General features: G+C 27.6%; 1 protein-coding gene across 1 annotated transcript in view; it reads left to right on the top strand.

Annotated features, from left to right (window-relative positions):
* LOC122271584 (cell adhesion molecule Dscam1) overlaps positions 1-21,919 on the top strand; it is a 445,844-nt gene that overhangs the window by 407,525 nt on the left and 16,400 nt on the right. Inside the window, exon 24 of the mRNA XM_071184629.2 lies at positions 7,344-7,554. Within this exon, the coding sequence (XP_071040730.2) occupies positions 7,344-7,554 (211 nt within the window). The remainder of the gene's footprint in view (positions 1-7,343; positions 7,555-21,919) is intronic.

Below are 21,919 nucleotides of genomic sequence, written 5' to 3'. Positions count from 1 at the left end.
AAAGATTGCTTAATGTTCTGATGTTGGGCATATCTTTCATGGTTTTGATTAGAGGTTTAAGATGAAGATTGTTTTGTCAAATATGCGCAAGATCTCATTGACATGAAATATGATAAATACCCCAGCAATCATTAACAGCAATAGGGTCTTTAATGATGATGAAATTCAGTTTATCTTCATTGGAGAACACAACTTTATACTCAAATTTACTCAAAATAACAGCAACATGGGGAATGATTTTCAGATAAGATAACACAACCAAATTAAACGAACCAATTGAAGTTCAAATTAGAGAGCTTAGTAGATTACGAGATGATTTTTTTTATATGAAATTAATGATATTGGAGGTAAAGCTGCTGTAAGATAACTATTTAAATTACTACTAAAGAGTGTAAGAAATTTAAAAAGCATGGTTCCCAAGTACGCGTAAGACAGCTATCATTTGGTTAGGGGGTCGGGATAAAAGGTTACGAGGGAGGAGTGAATCTGAAAATGGTTTCCGGTAAACAGTAGTGAGAAATTCATAGCAATTACGAGTAATAAGAACATCGTAGTAAGGGAAAAAAACCGAAACTTATTATTTTCCTGTTAACTTAAATTGAATGTAAGTACCTATAAAATTCAATTCGTAATATTAGGACAAGCACATAGCATACCTTAGCACAAATTATACCCTATCCTTTTTTGGATGTATTGGTTTCTTGATTTTGTAACTTAACAGTTATATATAACATGTATTTATTGATACATTTAAGTGAGACTCTTTATTATTAAAAGCATTTTAGCACTTAAATTCTGTTATTAAGTCAATGATTATTCAATGTACCCTTTCTTTTTATGGTGCATTTTACAGTAAAATCGATTCTCAATGAAATCAATTAATTTATTGCTAATTAAATTTATTTATTACCTTTCATTTGTTACTGATTAATTTAGACTGTTGATTTATTACTAAAATAATGATATTATTATTATCATTCAGTTTTGTTTTGTATTTTTAAGACATTTATGCAATACATTTTTATATTAAACTTCTGTAAGCAAGTAAGAGTCAGAATAAATTTTACAACACTTATAATTGAAGTCTCCTGAAAAGATCATTGCGCTCAATTTATAAGCTAACTTATAAAGAAACTTACTTCTAGAATATTAAACAAGTGCAAGTTCTAACAAATTGAGGGCCGTAAATATTTTCTATAAATCATAAACCATTACAAGAATTTATGTGATAGAAATATTTTTACGACCAAAATATGCCTTATTTTGTTTTGTTTTTCGATCGAAGCTTGAAATCTACTTAACTCCATACCTCTATTCTCATTTTATCTCCAATATAAAGCTGAGCCTTGAACTGTAGGAAACTCTGCTTAGGTATAAGAGTCCTTGTGAGAGCAGATTTTATTTTCCTTCAAATGCTATCACATAAACTTTTTTGCTGATCTAATAGTTCTTATTTCACGTAAAACAAAAGATCAATCAATAGTGAAGCTTGGAAAGTCCAAATACACAATGCTTGGAAATCCAAGCACATATTTTAACTGTTATTCGGGATTCAAAAGTCAGGGATATCTAAGTTAGAAATGTTTCCAAATGTATGATATATATATATATATATATATATATATATATATATATATATATATATATATATATATATATATATATATATATATATATATATATATATAAGTTCAAAATGAAGAATAAAACAAAGAAAAATTATAGACATATAAAAAGAAAGGGGGAGATAATAAGTAAAAAAATAACAAACAATAATTTATATATAAATAAAAAAAAAATTAAAAAAAAAAAATTTAAATTTTATTAAAAAAATTGGAAAAAAAAGATATAATCTTTTCTTCAGTTCACACGATTATATCCGCAAAACAGAGTGCTTTCTGATATTGTATCAATAAAACCAAAGCAAAATATATTAATACAATAGTGTGAGGAGCACTCAAAAATTTTTTTATAAAAATAGCAAACTTGTTATTTTTATAAAAAATTTTTGGAGTGCTCCTCACACTATTGTATTAATATATTTTGCTTTGGTTTTATTGATACAATATCAGAAAGCACTCTGTTTTGCGGATATAATCGTGTGAACTGAAGAAAAGATTATATCTTTTTTTTCCAATTTTTTTAATAAAATTTAATTCTTTTTCTTTTCTTTTTTTATTTTTTTATTTATATCTAAACTATTGTTTGTTATTTTTTTACTTTTTATCCCCCCTTTCTTTTTATATGTCTATAATTTTTCTTTGTTTTATTCTTCATTTTGAACTTATCTAATGAGTTCTGTTTACTTGCAGCTTAAGCGCAATAAATGAAACTCATTGTTTTTCTTAACTTTCTTCGTGTTTTCTTGTATTTATATAATTCCATTAGTCTTACTAAAACCATCTTAACCATGGCAACGTGTTAATATGCATTCTCTTGGCTAATAAATTTAAAATGTCATATTTTATGGAAAAAAACATATGTGAAAGATTTAAATAAAACCTGGAACCAATCATAAATAAAATAAATGCATAAAATACTGTTTATCTAAGAGTTAACGTAGGTAAATGTAAAATTTATTACATATATATATTACATATATATATATATATATATATATATATATATATATATATATATATATATATATATATATATATATATATATATATATATATATATATATATATATATATATATATATATATATATATATATATATATATATATATATATATATATATATATATATATATATATATATATATATATATATATATATATATATATATATATATATATATATATATAAAGTCCCGGCACCTTGAGTGCAGCATCTGCAAAATCCATTTTACCGTAAACTAAATTTTCAACGCAACATTTTACACTGTAATAATTTTTGTAGTTATATTTTTTTAATTGAAGTAATCAATTGATTTTACTGTAATTATTACAATAAAAACTACTGTATATCAGATTTTTTGTTCCGTGTAATATTAAGGTAATAACAGAATTTGCGTTAGAAATTGATTTTACTGTAAGATATAAATTTGCTATAAATAGTTTAGGCATTCAGAGTGCCAGTGGTTTTTACAGCAGTTCAATTCGGCATTATTTATAGTTACTGAGAATAAAAATATTGTCAAAACTTCCAGAATATGGTAAAATGTACCATGTTTCTGACTCTAAGAGAACACAAAAAAGATCTTTAATTTTTGTCGAAGCCCATTGGTAAGGATTTTGGTGCAACTAACAATGAAATATGGTTTTATCATATGCTATAAAATTTGGAAAATGTTGTAAAGTTTGTTAATTTTATCATGATATCTTAGTGCATGGGATAAAAACCATTTATTTGATTAAATAGTATGTACTTTTCAATTATGTACTGTTTATCAAATGTGTAATAATAAAAACTATAATTTTGAAAGCCAGAATTTCTGATAAACCGCTGCCATATGAACAAAAGATTACTAAATGCATAACTTAATTATTGAATATTTTGGATTTTATTACCATAATTATTTTTTTTTCTACTAGAAACGTCATTACCATAGAATACGATAATTTTACCAGAATGTTTTTCCTCGTTTATTGATTACAGTTAGTTGCAATGATTTATGCACGGTAACAAGGATAAAATTGGAGAAAAATAGGACTATAATATATACGTTTGTTAAAATATTACAACAAAAAATAATTACTAATAAACATTAAGATACTATCTCTAACAAAATTTGAATATTTTGAAAACAGTTTCCGACGTCTAATAACAATTTGAATATTAATTTAATTATTTTTAAATTGATAACATTTGCAATTAACGTAGATATGTAAATGTATCATAAAATGTTATATTACTGATTGCAACTCGTCTATTGCTATTTTTACCCATTCTTTAACTTAGGTACTTTTTAATGATTTCAGATCTTATGAAATTTGGCAAAAACCGCCTTATGAAAGACCAATTGGGAATAAAAACGCATTGGGTTGAAGATTGAGGAGGGAAATATGATGGCCTATTTCTTGAGCTTTTAGAAAGCACCATTCTTGAGTACTTTTAGCTATGCGTAGTGGAACAAAATCGAACTGGAAGTTCCGTTAAAGGTTTCCAGAGAAATTGTCTGGCTAATTTATTGTCACACCTTCGTTCAAAATGGTATTTTGTTGCTATGATAAGCAATGAGTTCCTGAGTTTTTAAATAAACAAAAATATCATGTTTAACAATTTTAATGAGTGTTTTCTGGTGTAAATAAAAAGGGAAATTTATTTTTGTGGGAAGTTTGGAAGCAATTTAGGGCATTAAGTTTTAAAATTACATCAAAAGAAATTATACTTGAATTTAAGCAAATTAGGCATTCTTAGGCTTAGGATTCGGAATGCCAAATATTAGTTGCCAAAAGTTCATAAATATCACCCAAAAATTTTTAACTTGTAGGCAAAGTTATGGAAAAAAAAACTGTTACAGTTATCTAATTTCAAAGTTTATTTAATAATATTATAAAAGCTATGTTTTTTCGACCTTTTTATAGAAAAAACTCTCATTGAAAAAAAATGTTTTAACGTTATTTGTTTTAAAGAAAATCTTTATTTCCTGCTATTTGAACACTTGTCTACCATAAAAGGGCTTCTGTCTAGCACTTGATAATAGTTTAAAAAGAAAAAATGTTTCCCAATGAGATTTCTCTTTTGAAGTTTTGAAAGATAGATTAAATTTTTAGAGTGATTTTTTCACATGCGCTTAGTTTCTAGTTTTTTTTTTCACTAATGTTTACCAGTTTTAAGACTTCTAACATTTTTTTAGCATAAAGTTTTTGGCGCAATTCCAATTATATTTAGAAAATTTTTCTCTTCTTCCTCAATTTATATTCGCTTCCTTTTTCTAAATGGATTACAAATTAAGCTAATTATGCGTTACAGCATTTTTCAACTGGAATGTGTTACTTTCTTTTGTAAAAAGGAACTGATGCCAAGATTTAATTTATGAAGACATAATTGTTATCCTAGATCGTAAAATTTAATGATTTTGAAATGCAGCAATTGAATTTTTTATAACGTATGAAGAATGGAATGAAGTTCAGCAATAAGATTTAATCTCAAACTTTGTTCGCAAGCTTACATATTGCTATTACATATATTTTTTTCCTCTGTAAAACAAGAAGGTTTGATTTATCAATTTTGAAAATTAAAGAAAATCGCTAAATATATACACAGAGTAAATTGTAAAAATGTTCAGTTTATTTCGTTTAAAATGACAGAATGATTTTAAAATAATAACTTAGAATTATAAAACTGAATTTGGAAAAAAAATATGCATTTTATCATAAATTTAGCTAACTTAAGCTTCCAAAAATAAGCTCGTTTGTTAGCGATACTATAAAATCAAACATATTTCATAAATTTCAACCACAGCGTTGACGAACAGCACTTTGCAAATTTTATACTTTTAAAATCAAATTTTGTGTATTCAACATGCAGATTTGTATTTTGAAATTAAAAACTGATATCAATCGTTTCATTATTTCATATTTGTATAGTTTGATTCAGTTAAAAAGATGTTCATAACGCAAAATATTTAAATTGCTTATTAATATCATTAGGTGGTAATCAAAACATTTTTTTTATTCGCAATGCCCACCTGTGTTAACTTTTCGTCCATTAAGCTCGTTTTATTAGGCAAAGTTATGGAAAAAAAAACTGTTACAGTTATCTAATTTCAAAGTTTATTTAATAATATTATAAAAGCTATGTTTTTTCGACCTTTTTATAGAAAAAACTCTCATTGAAAAAAAATGTTTTAACGTTATTTGTTTTAAAGAAAATCTTTATTTCCTGCTATTTGAACACTTGTCTACCATAAAAGGGCTTCTGTCTAGCACTTGATAATAGTTTAAAAAGAAAAAATGTTTCCCAATGAGATTTCTCTTTTGAAGTTTTGAAAGATAGATTAAATTTTTAGAGTGATTTTTTCACATGCGCTTAGTTTCTAGTTTTTTTTTTCACTAATGTTTACCAGTTTTAAGACTTCTAACATTTTTTTAGCATAAAGTTTTTGGCGCAATTCCAATTATATTTAGAAAATTTTTCTCTTCTTCCTCAATTTATATTCGCTTCCTTTTTCTAAATGGATTACAAATTAAGCTAATTATGCGTTACAGCATTTTTCAACTGGAATGTGTTACTTTCTTTTGTAAAAAGGAACTGATGCCAAGATTTAATTTATGAAGACATAATTGTTATCCTAGATCGTAAAATTTAATGATTTTGAAATGCAGCAATTGAATTTTTTATAACGTATGAAGAATGGAATGAAGTTCAGCAATAAGATTTAATCTCAAACTTTGTTCGCAAGCTTACATATTGCTATTACATATATTTTTTTCCTCTGTAAAACAAGAAGGTTTGATTTATCAATTTTGAAAATTAAAGAAAATCGCTAAATATATACACAGAGTAAATTGTAAAAATGTTCAGTTTATTTCGTTTAAAATGACAGAATGATTTTAAAATAATAACTTAGAATTATAAAACTGAATTTGGAAAAAAAATATGCATTTTATCATAAATTTAGCTAACTTAAGCTTCCAAAAATAAGCTCGTTTGTTAGCGATACTATAAAATCAAACATATTTCATAAATTTCAACCACAGCGTTGACGAACAGCACTTTGCAAATTTTATACTTTTAAAATCAAATTTTGTGTATTCAACATGCAGATTTGTATTTTGAAATTAAAAACTGATATCAATCGTTTCATTATTTCATATTTGTATAGTTTGATTCAGTTAAAAAGATGTTCATAACGCAAAATATTTAAATTGCTTATTAATATTATTAGGTGGTAATCAAAACATTTTTTTTATTCGCAATGCCCACCTGTGTTAACTTTTCGTCCATTAAGGCATTTTACAGGGCAGATTTATTGGGCACTCTTTCAGGTGGACCATATTAGGTGGACCAACGTTTCTCCCACAGTAAAGACAGATAGTGCAGAGGAGGAAAGAACATCCATGCCTTTCCCGAGATTTGAACCCCGAACCTTTCCGATGCAAGGCCAGTTCCCTGAACCTTACTCTGTCCGGTCGGTGATTATCAAGACATAGAGATACAGATAAAAATAAAAATATTATTCTTTTTTTATATCAAATTCTGTAATTTGGTGACGAAACCAATTATAATATTGCTTAAAATAACTGAAATTGTAATAACCAAAACTATTTATCAAAAAGTGAAATAGGTTGATTTTCGCTGATAATGAAAATGAAATAGTAACTATTGAATATTTTGCTGCAATACGATAGATAATTTATACTAATTATTCATGTATTAATTTTTTGTACAGAATCGCTCGACGTCGATCAGCGCCATTTAATTGTCCAACGCATGTGCCTGCAATCCCGCGATTCAAAGCAAGGTCATCATCGATCACCATCACTTTATCAACATCATCCTAATCATCATCCACAAGCAATTCTTCAACAACAGCATCTATACAGATTAAACAGACATTCAGAACCCAACTCAAGATTCGCTCATGATTACTTATCAGATGGGTAAGCATACATACCTTGATGCACTTATTATAATCTTTCAGAAAAATATCTTTCTTAACTAACTTTAAGGCACACTGAAGTATAGTGTGATGCACTTCTTTATAAAGCATTTACAGTTCAATAACACGTTTAAGTTACTCTAGCTAGAGTTCAATAAGTTATTAAAAAAGATTATAGAATGGTCATTTTTGGAGTAATCCATCTTATTATTGATTTGTTTACTTCTTCTTTTACTCTAACATCATTAAAATTTGGAAAATGGTAAAGCAGTACTCTTGAAAAAATACAATAAGATAGATGGCAAGAAGAAGTGCATGTTTGGACGCTTATCAATTGATGTTTTAATTTTCATTGTAAGCAGAAAAAAATAACAATCTTAAATTTTACTTTTTTCTGGTAACTCTTTATGCAGACTGTGCACCACATGCACACTTCTGCAACTTTAATAAATAATTCATTGCAATTGAATGAAACAATAATTGTTGTTTCCTAAATGTAGTCACTCCGAATTGAGGGAAGCATATAATGATTATATCTTTTATGTGCAATTTAAGTTGCTTTTAAACATGTTGGACTATAACACTTTTTATGGCTCAAAAAATATCTACAAGCCATGTTAATTAATAAAGAGCTAAATTATATATTTACTTTTTATATAAATATATTATCTAAAAAAGGACATAAGGTTATGAAGTTGAAGTTCATATGTGCCTGAATTTGATGAAAAAATAAGCAGTTGAATTCAATTTCTTAAATAGTTTTATATGGGTTCGACAATTTGTTGAATGTTATAAGAGATCATAGCTTTTATGCCACTTAAATTTGATAATTTCTTTTAGTAAAAGTTATCTAAGTAACAAAACTTATCTTACAATGTAATAATTAAGATACAATAATTGATGCAAAAGTATTGCATTGTAAGAAAAAAATCTCGTTAAATCTACAGGTTTAAACCGACAGCAGAATTGCTTGGGAATAACATTAAAATTTACGAAGAAAATCCGTGATCCGATTGGTTTTTGCCGTAACAATAAAAATGTTTACAGCAAAATAAAGGTAGTGTCTCAGCAGACGTTTTCCATATGGGAACAAGTTTTCTTCAAAATTCGAAGTATATCTGCACTCGCACCATATGGGAATATTTAATGCCGGCAAAATTTCTATCGACCTTTCATTGCTGGGATTCGATTCTGATACACTGCTCTGTTCCCTGAGCCACTGAGGCTTAAGTTTTTCATTACGATAATATTGTGATAATAAGATTTTCGCTTCCATACTGTTTAAATGTGGTTAAAAAGTCAAATCCAAATTTTACTAATATGATGTTCAAAACCATAAAATAATTGCTAAAAAGTAAGAGCAAGTACAAAAAATAATAGCTTTATTATGGAACACAAAATAGCACGGCAAAAACTAGAATTTCTACTGACGCTTTTAAGTCGTTTGCTATTAGGGTAAAAATCAGAGAAAACCGTTTTGCCAATAAAATGGCTTTGAACCCTTAAATATACGGTGGAATTCCGAAAAATAACAGGTATTTTTCAAAGTGGGGAAAAAGGAAGTTACTATCACTAGAGTAACTCGGAGTCATTAAGTTTGTTTCTAAATTAAGTGAAATGACATCTGTGATAATTATTCAGTTTAGATATTTATGAAATAATAATCTAAAACCTATTCTACACAATTTGAAAACAAGCATTTTTCATAATATTTACGATAAGGAATAATATAATACTGCGCCTTTTGTTTCGTTACACTAAATTATTAAAAAAACACTATTATAAAGATTAAATACTTTGTACTCAATGTCCATACAATAAAATGATATTTCAGCCATTAAAATATTGGATCAAAGGAAAAAATGTCTATTTCAACTTTTCCTCCAATTACATAACCACTTACTAAATCGTTACTATCTTCTTACTATCTTTCAAAGAAATCACGAACCGCAAAGAATGGAATTTAGGAAGCTTAGGAAAAATGATTCCCAAAAAATATATATGCTTGTTAACTTTTAGGGATAGAAAACGACATCCGCTTACATGAATTGTTTGCAAGGTTATTTGTGACTTTCATAAAAGTTGTTCTTAAAATCGATAAAATATAACTATACGCTATAGTTAACTAGTTTAAGCAATTAAAAGTTCAGTTTTCAGTTGCATTTAGGATTTACAGCATTTATTATACATTGAAGTAAAACAAAATCTTTACAAAATGTAATAAAGATAAAATAATTCTACTGCAAAAGCAATCTTATTTACTTCCAAGTCTTTGCGTTTTCAAAGCACCATGTCTTAGAGCAGTTCTTGAATGAAAAAAAAAAAACTTTTTTATGCGAATAATTTTGCCAGTTAAAAAAGTTTTTGGTTTTAAAAACTTAAAAATCTTGGTAAAATAGAAATAGAAAATAGAAACAATAGATAATAGAAAAAATAGACTAAAATAGAAAAAAATAGAGCAAGCTAGATGTGAAAATTTAAACCAAATGACATAGAATGCAATGGTTTCCAAAATTTCAAGGCAGTTTTATGAAGTATTGTCCGTTTCATGAATTTGATAACCTTTAATTATGTTATTCAATAACGTGTTATTATTTAAGTGCTTCTTATTTATTGTCAGAAGCAAATCTCGACTTTCTGCACTAACTGCAGCAATGATTTTATATTTCATATTCAGCTGCATGTAACATAGTATGGAAGTTTAATTTTTCATACCTTAAAATACTAAGATAAATTTCTGTGGTATAAATCATACACTTAAGTTTGATGTAAGTTTTTGTTGTAGGTTTCATTTTAAGAGAAATAAAAAGTTTCCACTCAATGAGAGTGTTAGAGAATTGACTATGATAGAGCATATAAAAAGGTGACTTTATTTTCATGGTGAGTCAAAATGGCGCACCAAAAATTTTAAAGCCACTCAACGTCAAAAATCTCAACTTACTTGCTAGATTAATAAGTCTATCGTTCTCTCTTACAATTTTTATTTGAAATTATGAATTTGTTCAAAATAAAATTTCGAAAGACTTAAAATTGATTGAAATTACACCGGAAGAATTTTTAAAATTTAAAAAAAAGAATAACATTTAAAAGTTAATTGCTCTATACAGTAAATAAGAATGAATTCCTTTTTGAGTTCTTGCTCCAAGACTAAGTCATTCAAAATTTTATATTTTCATACATAGATATAGAATATATTTTCGCGAAAGCTTATCTTTTATGTTTTGGATATTGGTTATGTATGCGCATATATTTGGAGAATACTAAAGCCAACTAGGATGGAGACTGGATAGACACTTTCTTTTAAAATATTGTATGATTTTAAAGGAAAATGTATGATTTTTCCTGACAAAAGAGTTTTTGTGACATGAAATTTATACAATATATTTTTTATATGCGCTTATTAGGCTTTGTATCTATAAGTAGTTTAACAATGCTTATTTTTTATTCACTTGACACGTTATAACTCATTAAAATAGTATGAATTTCTTACTTTTTTTATTTACAAATTAACACTAAAACGTCCCTCGGTTTTCGATTAGACATCGGAGCCTGTTTAGTTCTTTCTTCTTTTCCGCATTTTTGCTGGACATTTGAACAATTTCTGTGAATTTTAATAATTTAAAATGGTGATTACATGGATAGAGTTTTGTGGTTTTAAGGTCAATTAAGAGGCATTTTATAACTAAATATACTTAGAACATCCGCTGGTTCCGTTTCGACACTAAGGCAATTTACCATTATAAATAGCTGTTGTTCAACAAAAGATAGTTCGTTAAGTAAATATCATTAGAAAAACAGTCTTTCTAAAGTACTAAGGCACATTTGTTTGACCTTGAAAGAAGTGTTATTGGGTTCACAGGGGAAATGAATCAATTATTATAAAATTATTGAGTTTAAGTGTTTTATTGCATAGCATTTGCTTATCTTCGCATAAAAAAATTCCTTCGATTTCTCAAAAGCGATACCAAACACTTACCAGCCATAATACAGCCATTTTTCAATAAGCACTTAATTATAAGCACATATAATGCAATTATTAACAATTAGTTAATTAATTAATTAATTAATAATAAGACATAGAATCTCACATTTCAATCATAGGATTATCATTGACTTACCTGTCACGAGGATCAATCCATGTACTTTTTTTATTAATATGGTCAATAAAATGAATTTTTCATCGAAATCCCGACCAGCATCCCACCCATCCGGTAGCGGAATTTCTCCATTAAGTCTTTTTGGTTTATTTTGAATATCAATTCAAATATGTACAACTTTTCATTCTCCTCTACATTAGATAGACACCCTGAAACGCAGAGCAGACACCCTGTAACTATGATAAACATTGAATTTAAAGGAATTCCAAATTTACTAAAACGCAAAAAGTGAGAAATTAAAGATTATGATGGAAATGAAACGAAAAAAAAAATTTGTATCTATTACATGAAAATTGTGTATGGAAAATATACCGAAAAAATTGAATATCACTGCATCCATTACAAATGTGGTATGGACCAAATATTATGTTTACAAAAGATTAATAATGATTAAAAAACTTGCATACTAACAAAAATTAAGATTTTACTTATTATACTAATATTTATGAATATTATTGTTTTATTTCATTTTACAAGATTAAGTAATTTGTTTTGTTACATTATTTATGTTATAAAGAGTCGTAATATAGAAATCATAAAACTAAATCCTACTGAACAGTAGTCCTGCAATTATTTAGTTATTGCAATTATTTTATATATTTTATATCGCGGTGTGGAAGCGACACCGGTGAACGTTTAAGGGTAAACCCTGGAAGTTCTAGAGTTTAACTATTAAATATATTAAAACTCTTGTTCAAAACATCTATCGTCACCTGAAATAATGCTTTAGAACGAATAAGTTGCTTCGTTTGTAATTACTGCGAATTAGTTACAATTATTTACGAGTATTGGATTAAGTTTAATTTATATTTAACCTTTTCAGTTAATTTTGACTATTGGATTTGTACAAAGTGACAATATGAAAAACATCCACTTTCATTTAAGTGAAAAGCGTTTGAGAAAAGAAGTCAAGTGCTGTATTCTCTCTGCACATGAGGATGAGCAAAAATTGAGAATTTTTCAAAAGGGAAAAAAATAACAAAAAATAATTTTTTGGTTTAATATTTTTTTAAATATTTAAATTATTTGCTCGTTTTCAACTCTTTTTACTCAATAAGATAGTTTTGCAATTAAAGCCTTTCCTCCTTGATAAGATAACACGAACTAAACAATAATCGTATAAGTAGCAAAATATGACAGGACAATGTAATAGCTTAAGTGGGAAATTCAAATTACAATTATATACTGTGCTTTTTACTTTTTCGAGAACTTTTCATTCTAGAAAAAAGTTTATTTTTTCCTTCTCGGGGAGATTCGAAATAAAGGTTGGCGAATTTCCTCGAGCCACGTCGCCTGTCTTTCCATCTCGTATAGATTTGAATGTAAGATTGATTTTAAGATCGCTCTGAATTTATGGTCAAGAAGGTCATGTCATGTGTTTGAGTACCGTTCATACCATGTGTGCGCCTTGTAGAAAAATATTCTATTGATAGCAGGTAACCAAAGGATATGGACTACCAATTTTTTTTTTGCGTATTATTAAAGCCGTAAGCTATTTGGTACTTTTTTTCACCAAAAATTAATTAATGACCTTCCTTCCTACATTCTAACGTCCATACGAATATCAAATATTTTTATCCCTTGAGATAAGCTTCCCCATAATTCTACGGCGAATGGCATTTATGATGTCGTAAGGTGGATTGTCCATTTGTTTGTGATCTAGAGCGCATGCCATGCGGTACGTGGCTTAAAAAAACATCATGCGGATCAATCGGCGCAACACTTTCAGAAAAATTAGTCGGATTATTGCAGCTTAATTTGGCTATCTAATATTGCTATCCTAATATTGGCAGCTTAAAGCATAATATCGCGCAGTTAGTTACAGTTTTATTGCGTTGTTAAATTGAACTTTGTTTCGTTCAAGGTGAAGACAGCATTGTGTATCAAAGTTTAAGAAAGATTAATTTAAACAATAATATGGCTCAACTTAGGAATGTTGTACTGAGTTTGTTGCTTAAGATTCAGCATGCTCCATAATTGTAGATGGTTTAAATCTGTATATGGTTATATATTGTTTGAGATTTCACTTGCCGAGGGGACTTTTAAACATTTGCCTTCTTTTTCTTGTTTCATAGCGCATAAGAAATGGGATGATGGTGCTTTCATGCTACAAATTCTTATATTCATACCTACAAGTCACCATAGGCACATATTTTTCTTTTTTTTCCTGCACTTTTTTATGAAAAATTCCGAAATAAAGTTCCGGCATTTAGAATTTATCATCCGTAAAATCCATTCTACCGTAAAATCCATTTTTTCCGTAAAGTACTATACCGTAATTGTTACAGTAAAATTAATTTGAATGATTTTCAAATTAATTTTACTGTTAAAATTACAATATAACAGTTTTTTTTCCTCTGTAACTTGCTCCGGTAAAAATGAATATCATGCTAAAAAGTGGTTGTAATTTATAGCATAATTTGATCCGGAATTATTAACAGTGTGGAAAATACGGAATTACGTTTCAGCATTTTATTCACCAAAGCATAATTTCCGTATGTAAATAAATGAATTCAAAATAACATTTCCCCGCAACAGATATACCTTGAATATATTTCTCAAAGTTCATTCAAAGCAATTTCTTTTCCTGATTTATTAAATTCAGAACCTCTATAATTAGTAGTCTTCACTAAACTTGAATGATATTTTTCAACTCTCCATGATATTAATGCAATTCTAATTGGGATGAAAGTCGAGAATAATGAATTAGAAATTCTTATGAGTATCTATCCCCGATGCCTTTCAATGCAATGCAATTTTTTAATGCAACTCATCTTCATCCTTGCGAAGAAAAAATCACGAAAAGTTAAGGGGATTTCACAATAAACTAGCAAAGGCACACAGAAATATTTATCATGCACTTCAAAAGGTCTATTTGAACATTCTGTAAACATTAAAATACTTTATTGAGTTGAAATATTTATATTCCCGATTAAATTGTGAAATAAAAACCCGGCACTTTGGGTCCATCATCCGCAAAATAAATTTTTACCGTATAATATTATACCGTAAGTTTATCGTGTAATATTGCACCGCAATTTTTACAGTAAAATTCATTTAATACGAGCGATTAAATTTTTAGTACTGTAATTAGTACTGTAAAAATTATAGTATAATAGGTTTTTTGTTTCACTATATGTTCCGGTAAAAATGAATTTTTATGTAAAAAGTACGGTATAATATTACACGGTAAACTTACGGTATAATATTATACTGCAAAACGTTATTTCACGGATGATGGACCCAAAGTGCTGGTACTTTGGGTCCATTATCCGTAAAATAAATTTTTACAGTATAATATTATACGGTAAGTTTACCGTGTAATATTATATCGTAATTTTTACAGTAAAGTTCATTTAATACGAGTGATTCAATATTTAGTACTGTAATTAGTACTGTAAAGTGCAGTAAAAATTATAGTATAATAGGTTTTTTGTTCCGCTATATGTTCCGGTAAAAATGGATTTTAATGTAAAAAGTACAGGCATCCTGATTACCGGTATTTTTTATCGTAATTTGATTTAAATTTTTATATGGTGTAGGAAGTACGAAATTACGTTTCAACATTTTGTTCACCCAAACGTTAATTCCAAGCAAATGAATTCAAAATTACATTTCCATTCAATAGATATATCTTGAGTAATATTTCTCTAAATTTACGCAAAATATTTTTTCTACCTTATTTTAATCCCAGAAAGCCCGTATTTAGTATTCTTCACTAAACATGAATAACATTTTTCACCTCTACATGACATTAATGCGATATTAATTCGGATGAAAGCCAAAAATGATGAAAAACTTTAATTCTTTTGAGTTTCTGTTCCCAATGCTTTTCAAAAGATAATTTAAGGCAACCCATCTTCATCCATACGTGGAAAAAATGATGAAAAAATTGAAAACAGTTCACAATAAAATGGCAAAGGCACACGAAAAAAATTTATCATGCGTTTCAAAAGGCCTATTTGAACTCTCTGAAAACGTTAAAATACTTTATTGAGTCGGTTTAGAAGAAATTCGAAACTCGCCAAGACAGTTTATTTTTCCCATTTATATTAATGAAGTGTAGCCCCCTAAGAATTACCTCTTCTTGTCATTCGTTATATGAAAGTAACATACATTTACATTTATGCATGAAGAATTCTTTCATTTCTTTGTTATTCTTTAGAAACCTTCTTTCAAATAAGACTTTTGTAATTCTTAGGTTTAGGGAATTTGGCGAAGAAATGTGAAAAAAAAATAACAATCATTTATGTAAATATTCAGCAAGAACAAAAAATTGTCCCCTTTTCATAAATTTTGAATATTGAATGGAGGTGTGTTGTCGTGTTTGTTATAAAGGAAATACATTTTTAATCTGTTCACGTCCTTAGAAATCAATTAGCATTTAGATACAATACGCTTTGGTTGGGCTTGTCTATTCATGTTTAATGAAAGGGAAATAAATTTGTTTCTTATTTTATAAGGTTTTGAAAAGATATAATTAGACTTGAGAATCCTGTTATTCAAGAGGTAAAGTAATTAGATTTATGTTTTTTTTATAATTTCTTTGGAGATTAATTTAGAGCAAAGGTAATAATGAATTAATTTTTACAAATATGTAAAACTGAAACACAGCTTCTGTTTATGTATTCCCCCAAATGCATGATATGCAAATTTTAAAGTTAATTTGTTGACGTTAATTTCTTGTCGTTTAAATAAATAATTACTCAAAATAATGTCAAAAAAATAATTACTTTTAAGTGTAAGCAACGTCTTTTAAAATATGTTTTCTGAATTATTAGTACAACGATGCAGAATATAAAAGTTATTGAAATAGGCAAATTTAAAAATTATGATTATGTAATCAAGGTAATCTAAAATCAGTTTATTCTTATATAATATTCATTATTTCAGTTCTAAAGGGTAATATTTGTTTCAGATTTCATTCTTTATTTGCCTAATATTAAAGTATATTAGAAGATAATTGTTGGAAAAACTGATGGATTCCATTTTGGCATTTATTTGAAACCCTTTTATATGAAAGAATAAATAATTATTTTAACACGCACTGTTCTTCAAATAGTTATGGTAGCAAATTAAAAAAAAGATTAACTATTGCAACATATTCACCCATTACCCATTATTCAGCAAGTATTTAATTAGATAAAATAAATTTTACAAAAACTTTTAGCGATCATTTTCCTTACATTTCGATAATTATCCACCAATAATAATACGTAATTTTATATTAGGTTTTTTATTATGTTATATTATGTTATAAAGCATGGTTGAAAATCTTTTGATAAGTAGTATATTAGATGCCATAATGCCCTGATAAGATAATTCGTCTCAAAATAATTTCAAGAGAGAAAAAAATCAGAATCGTTATGATTTGTGTAAAATAAGACTTTGATTAAAAATCAGAAAAATAAACGTTGGCGTTAAAATATCATATTATTCTAATCCTTATTTATATTTAATGACTACTAAAAATACTATGGATATCTAGATAAAATCGACATTTTACTCTTATCTTATCCTTATAGTTTCAATTTTTAGTCAAAACAAAATTTTTGCTCAGCTTGAAAAATACATGAATTACGACAAACTATGTTCCTTATTATTTTACACAAGCTTAAAAAAATGTATTTTCAAGAAAAGCGAAAATAATACTGTATGTTTATACGAGTGTTTTCTTTTTATATACTTTTATAATATTTTCTTTCATTAAGAAGTTTCTTTTTAGATATTCATTAAATTTTCTTGATATATATAGCTGCAGAATTTCACAAAGCAATTTTATCTAATTCCTAAAACAAACTAAAAAACAAGTCACAATTTCAATATTGAATTATCAACAACTTAAGGGTAATTTTTTTAACTGATGTGATATTCAAAGTGAGTTCTCACGAGATTCGACTACAGTGTTTTTTCTATAATGATCTCAAGCAAATAATTATTCTAGCAGTAGAATAATCATTTGCAGTGTGTAGAAAGTCTACATTCATTGCAATTATTTTAATAAAAAAGACGCAAAATTTGATAGAAAAATTTGCATAAATATAGAATAAGTATTATAATATATAACGATGTTATTACATTAATATCCATTGCGAGAAAATTTGAATAACAATATTATGTCAGAATCATGTTTATTACCATCTTTATTTTCATACGCACTCACTACTTATCTAAATCAGTTATTGTGCTACCAATACTTAAAAGTAGTAGATGGTAAAAGTTTTAGTATTATTGAAGAATCTATCAGATTTTTCGAACAATCAGAAAAGCCACTGACAATATGAAGAATTTTGTATTAATAGAACCTTTGATGTTTGTGGCATAAAAAAATGGGACGTTTAAAAATTGATTTCTGTCCATTTAAAAGCGAATTTAAAAAATTTACTTTAATCATGTTTTGAATAATTTAAAAATATCATAAATTATTTTAATTGAAAACAGGTTATATGACATCAACAATTTAGAGATATGCTATTATAAAGAAACAAACAAAACACATATATAGCGCACGAAATGTTTTACTTTATACAATATATAATTTTTATTGCTCGGAGGAAGAAAAAGTAAAGTCAAAACTGAAAAGTAAGAAAAAATTGTATGGAAAATTTTACCGTATTTTTGTCTCTATGGGCCAACTCAGCTTTCGATCAGTAATTTTAGCCGAAGCTCTTTGGTAATGATTTTGTTAATACTTACAATAAAACTTGGTTACATGTTTTCATAATGTGTGATAAAACTGAATAAATGAGGTGAAAATTGATAACTTTATCACGATATTTTAGAGCATGGAGAAACATTTATTCTGTTAAGTATTAGTTTCGTATTTTTTCCTAAATATTTGGTAATAAGAACTGTAATTTTGAAAAACTGAATTTCCGGTAAACTGTTACCATATAAACAGAAAACCTATACAATGAATGGTTTAAATACTGTATATTTTTGTTCTTAATATCAGAGTTATGCTTTTATTTATTTTTTTATTAGAAACATCATTATCTTATAGTAAGGTAATTTTACCAGAATTAATTTCTCCATGTGCTGACCAAAATTTTACCGACAAGGGTGACATTGAGAATAGCGAAATTAAACATGTATTATTGACGTTTGCGGTTTACAAATTTAGCATTAGTCACTTTTTTTCTATAGAAAATTTAACAGACAGCCCCTAAGTTTAATATATATATATATATATATATATATATATATATATATATATATATATATATATATATATATATATATATATAGTATATATACTATATATATATATATATATATATATATATATATATATATATATATATATATATATATATATATATATATATATATATATATATATATATATATATATATATATTCAAACCATTAAATCTAACTTTTAAATAACTGTTCAGCTTAGAAAAATATATTCTAATAATCCACTGATTAGGGGAAATTTGATCTAGTTCTTAATGGTTGCTAGGCAACTGTGAATAGTTTAATAAGGTAATGTTGATGTTTAAAGATAAAATCCATAGAAACATATCTAAACGGAGGGATTGTAACCCGTGTTATATTTGTTTTCCTTAGAGATAAAATGTATAAATTTATTGTGATGCATATTTTTTCCCGCATCATCAATATTGTTTTTAATCGAAAAAGTTTGCAATAATTGCGTAATTTCTTATGAGTTCTGACTGTGGCTGTTCTTTTGTATGAAATAGCTTCTATGAAGGGATTCTGTGCTTATAATAGCCGAAATGGCTCAATGGTTAACAGCTATGAGCTGTTGTTGTTAAAGATTGTGGTTTCTTCTTCTTTAGTTGCTTGTATTTCATCCAGCCACAAATCCATGGCTTGGCTTGGAATTAAAGGTAGTTTTTGCTAAATGCATCATTACCACAGCCATGCGTTTGTCACGAAATTGTTTAAGCTTTTTCACCTGGCTCTGAATAGTCTGTTGCAGGAATACATTGCAAAAAAAAATATCCGGATTAAATTGCGGTAAGAACTGGGGACATCATCTGTAAAATACAAAATTTAAGCTTAAAATTCTATTAACTAATTTTTCAAAAATATTTATTTTCTAGAGTAATTCTGTGATTTTAAATTAATCAATACTCATAAAACTATGATAGATCAGATTTTTTGTTCTGCAAAATTTCATGCAAAAATGGATTTTACGATAAAAAGTGCCAGTCATTACATTTTACCGTAATTTGATCGAATTTCTTTTTAAATTGTACTTAACTTACAGTTCTAATATAGTCAAATACACAATGGAAGAAAATATAGATATATGCAAATATAAATCTTAATTTAGTATCATCAAGCTTCAGTGGTGAACCCCACCATCAAATATGGTAATTAAAAAAATCCCTATGGGGTGATTTTGTCTGTAATGGGACAAAATTAAAAGGGAGTTGTGTTGGGGAAATTTTGTCAAAAGTTTATTAGTTGCTAGTCAATTTAAGAGATGTTTAGAAATCATGTTGGTATAAATATAAAATACATAGAAGCAGACTTTGAGAGACTTAGTTTTACTTTTATATATTCTTAAGATTCCAGAATTATGTTACCAAGGTGAAAGCATTGAAAATGTATTAATTGTACTCTATTATTTTAATTGTAAAAAATGTAGACAATTTTTACCTACATTTATTCAGAACATTCAATAGACAATTCTGGATACATAAAATATTCAAATATACAATGCGTGGTATGCAAATATGTCTAAATGATAGCTTGCTTTTCAATGCTTATAAGTGTAGTTAAGACTAAATGGTAAATAGCTCTAAGCTGTTGTTGTTAAGGACTGGGTTTTTCTCGTCATCACTAGCTTGCATTTCATCCGATTTCAAATTGATGTGTTCAAGTTTGGCTTGGAATTAAAAGTGGCTTATGCGAAATGCTAACACCATTGCCACAACCAAGCCGTTTGGCTAAAAAATTGCTTAAACTTATTCTTCTGGTTCATAATGGGCTGTTGTGGAATACCCAAAAAATGGATAAATGTCCTGGCAGCCTGGGTGCAACATCCGTAAAATCCAATTTTGCCACAAAATTTTATTCCTTAATTTTCAAAAAAATATTCATTTTACTTCAGTGATTCTCTGATTTTATAGTAAAGTGATTTTAAAGTACTTAGTTTTACTTTCATACATTCCTAAGATTCAGTAATGATGTCACAAACTTGAAGACATGGGAAATGTTTTAATAGTACTCAATTATTTTAAGTGTGCACAATTGGTTTCGATTATCACCAACATTTCTTCAGGATATCCAATAGACGATTCTTCTAAATTCATAAAATATTCAAATAAACAATGGTGCGGAATGCAGACATATCTAAATAGTAAATATACTCATCACAGCTCAGTGACGAAGTTAAGCAATCTATTGGTTAAAGTTAATGATGCGGTAACTAAGACTTCTCTTTCGTAAAAATATCCGCCGGAAATCCAGGATAAATGGGAGAAATATATATTCTACTCCAGAAAATACTACTCACTATGTTGTTAACTCCCTGTGAGAAGAATCAGTCCCAATCCTACCCCCTAGGGGCATGTCCCAGAACGCTTCCGGAGGGTAGGAGAAGAAGTTGGCGACGTTGGCGAGAAGATTGCACAATTTACAGCAATTACAGTCCCTGTCGAGAGTCATTACAAAGCGATGTAATCCACTCCCTACATCGTTGGTCTCTAGGGAAAAGAATTGCTGAGAATTACCCCGGGAAATAACTCTAGATATTAGTTCTAAGCAGTATTTGGAATAGGCTATGACCACAATTATTTAGCTCAGTCAGAATCTTTGGCAAGAGAAGTTAACGAGAGGAATATTCCCGGAAGTACATCCCTTTAGGAAAGGAAATCAGCAATATTCATATTCCCGCTTCTTCGATTTGCTTTTGAATGCTTTATTTGGAAATGTATGGCCAGGAGTCTAGCAATTAGAGCATTACATTTGCTTGGCAAATATTTAGGAGAAAGAATAAATAAAGATTATAAAATATTTATGCAGCTTCATAAAGATGGATTAATGATAGTCTGAGTAATTATCGTTACTATGGTGACCCAAGAAAACATTGATTGAAATTTAAGTAATTTATAATAAGTATAGAAATAAAGCACAAATTACATAGGATTGTAATATGAACTTGTGGCGTAACTACCACTTCAATTATTAAACATCATTTCACTAGTATATAAGACATGCTAACTCGAATCA

Source organism: Parasteatoda tepidariorum, chromosome 10 (assembly GCF_982258835.1).
Source record: "Parasteatoda tepidariorum strain Cologne lab strain chromosome 10, Ptep-v5.0, whole genome shotgun sequence".
NCBI lineage: Eukaryota > Metazoa > Arthropoda > Arachnida > Araneae > Theridiidae > Parasteatoda > Parasteatoda tepidariorum.
The sequence above is the reverse complement of the archived record's forward strand: the minus strand, read 5'-3'. Positions and strand labels throughout refer to the sequence as shown.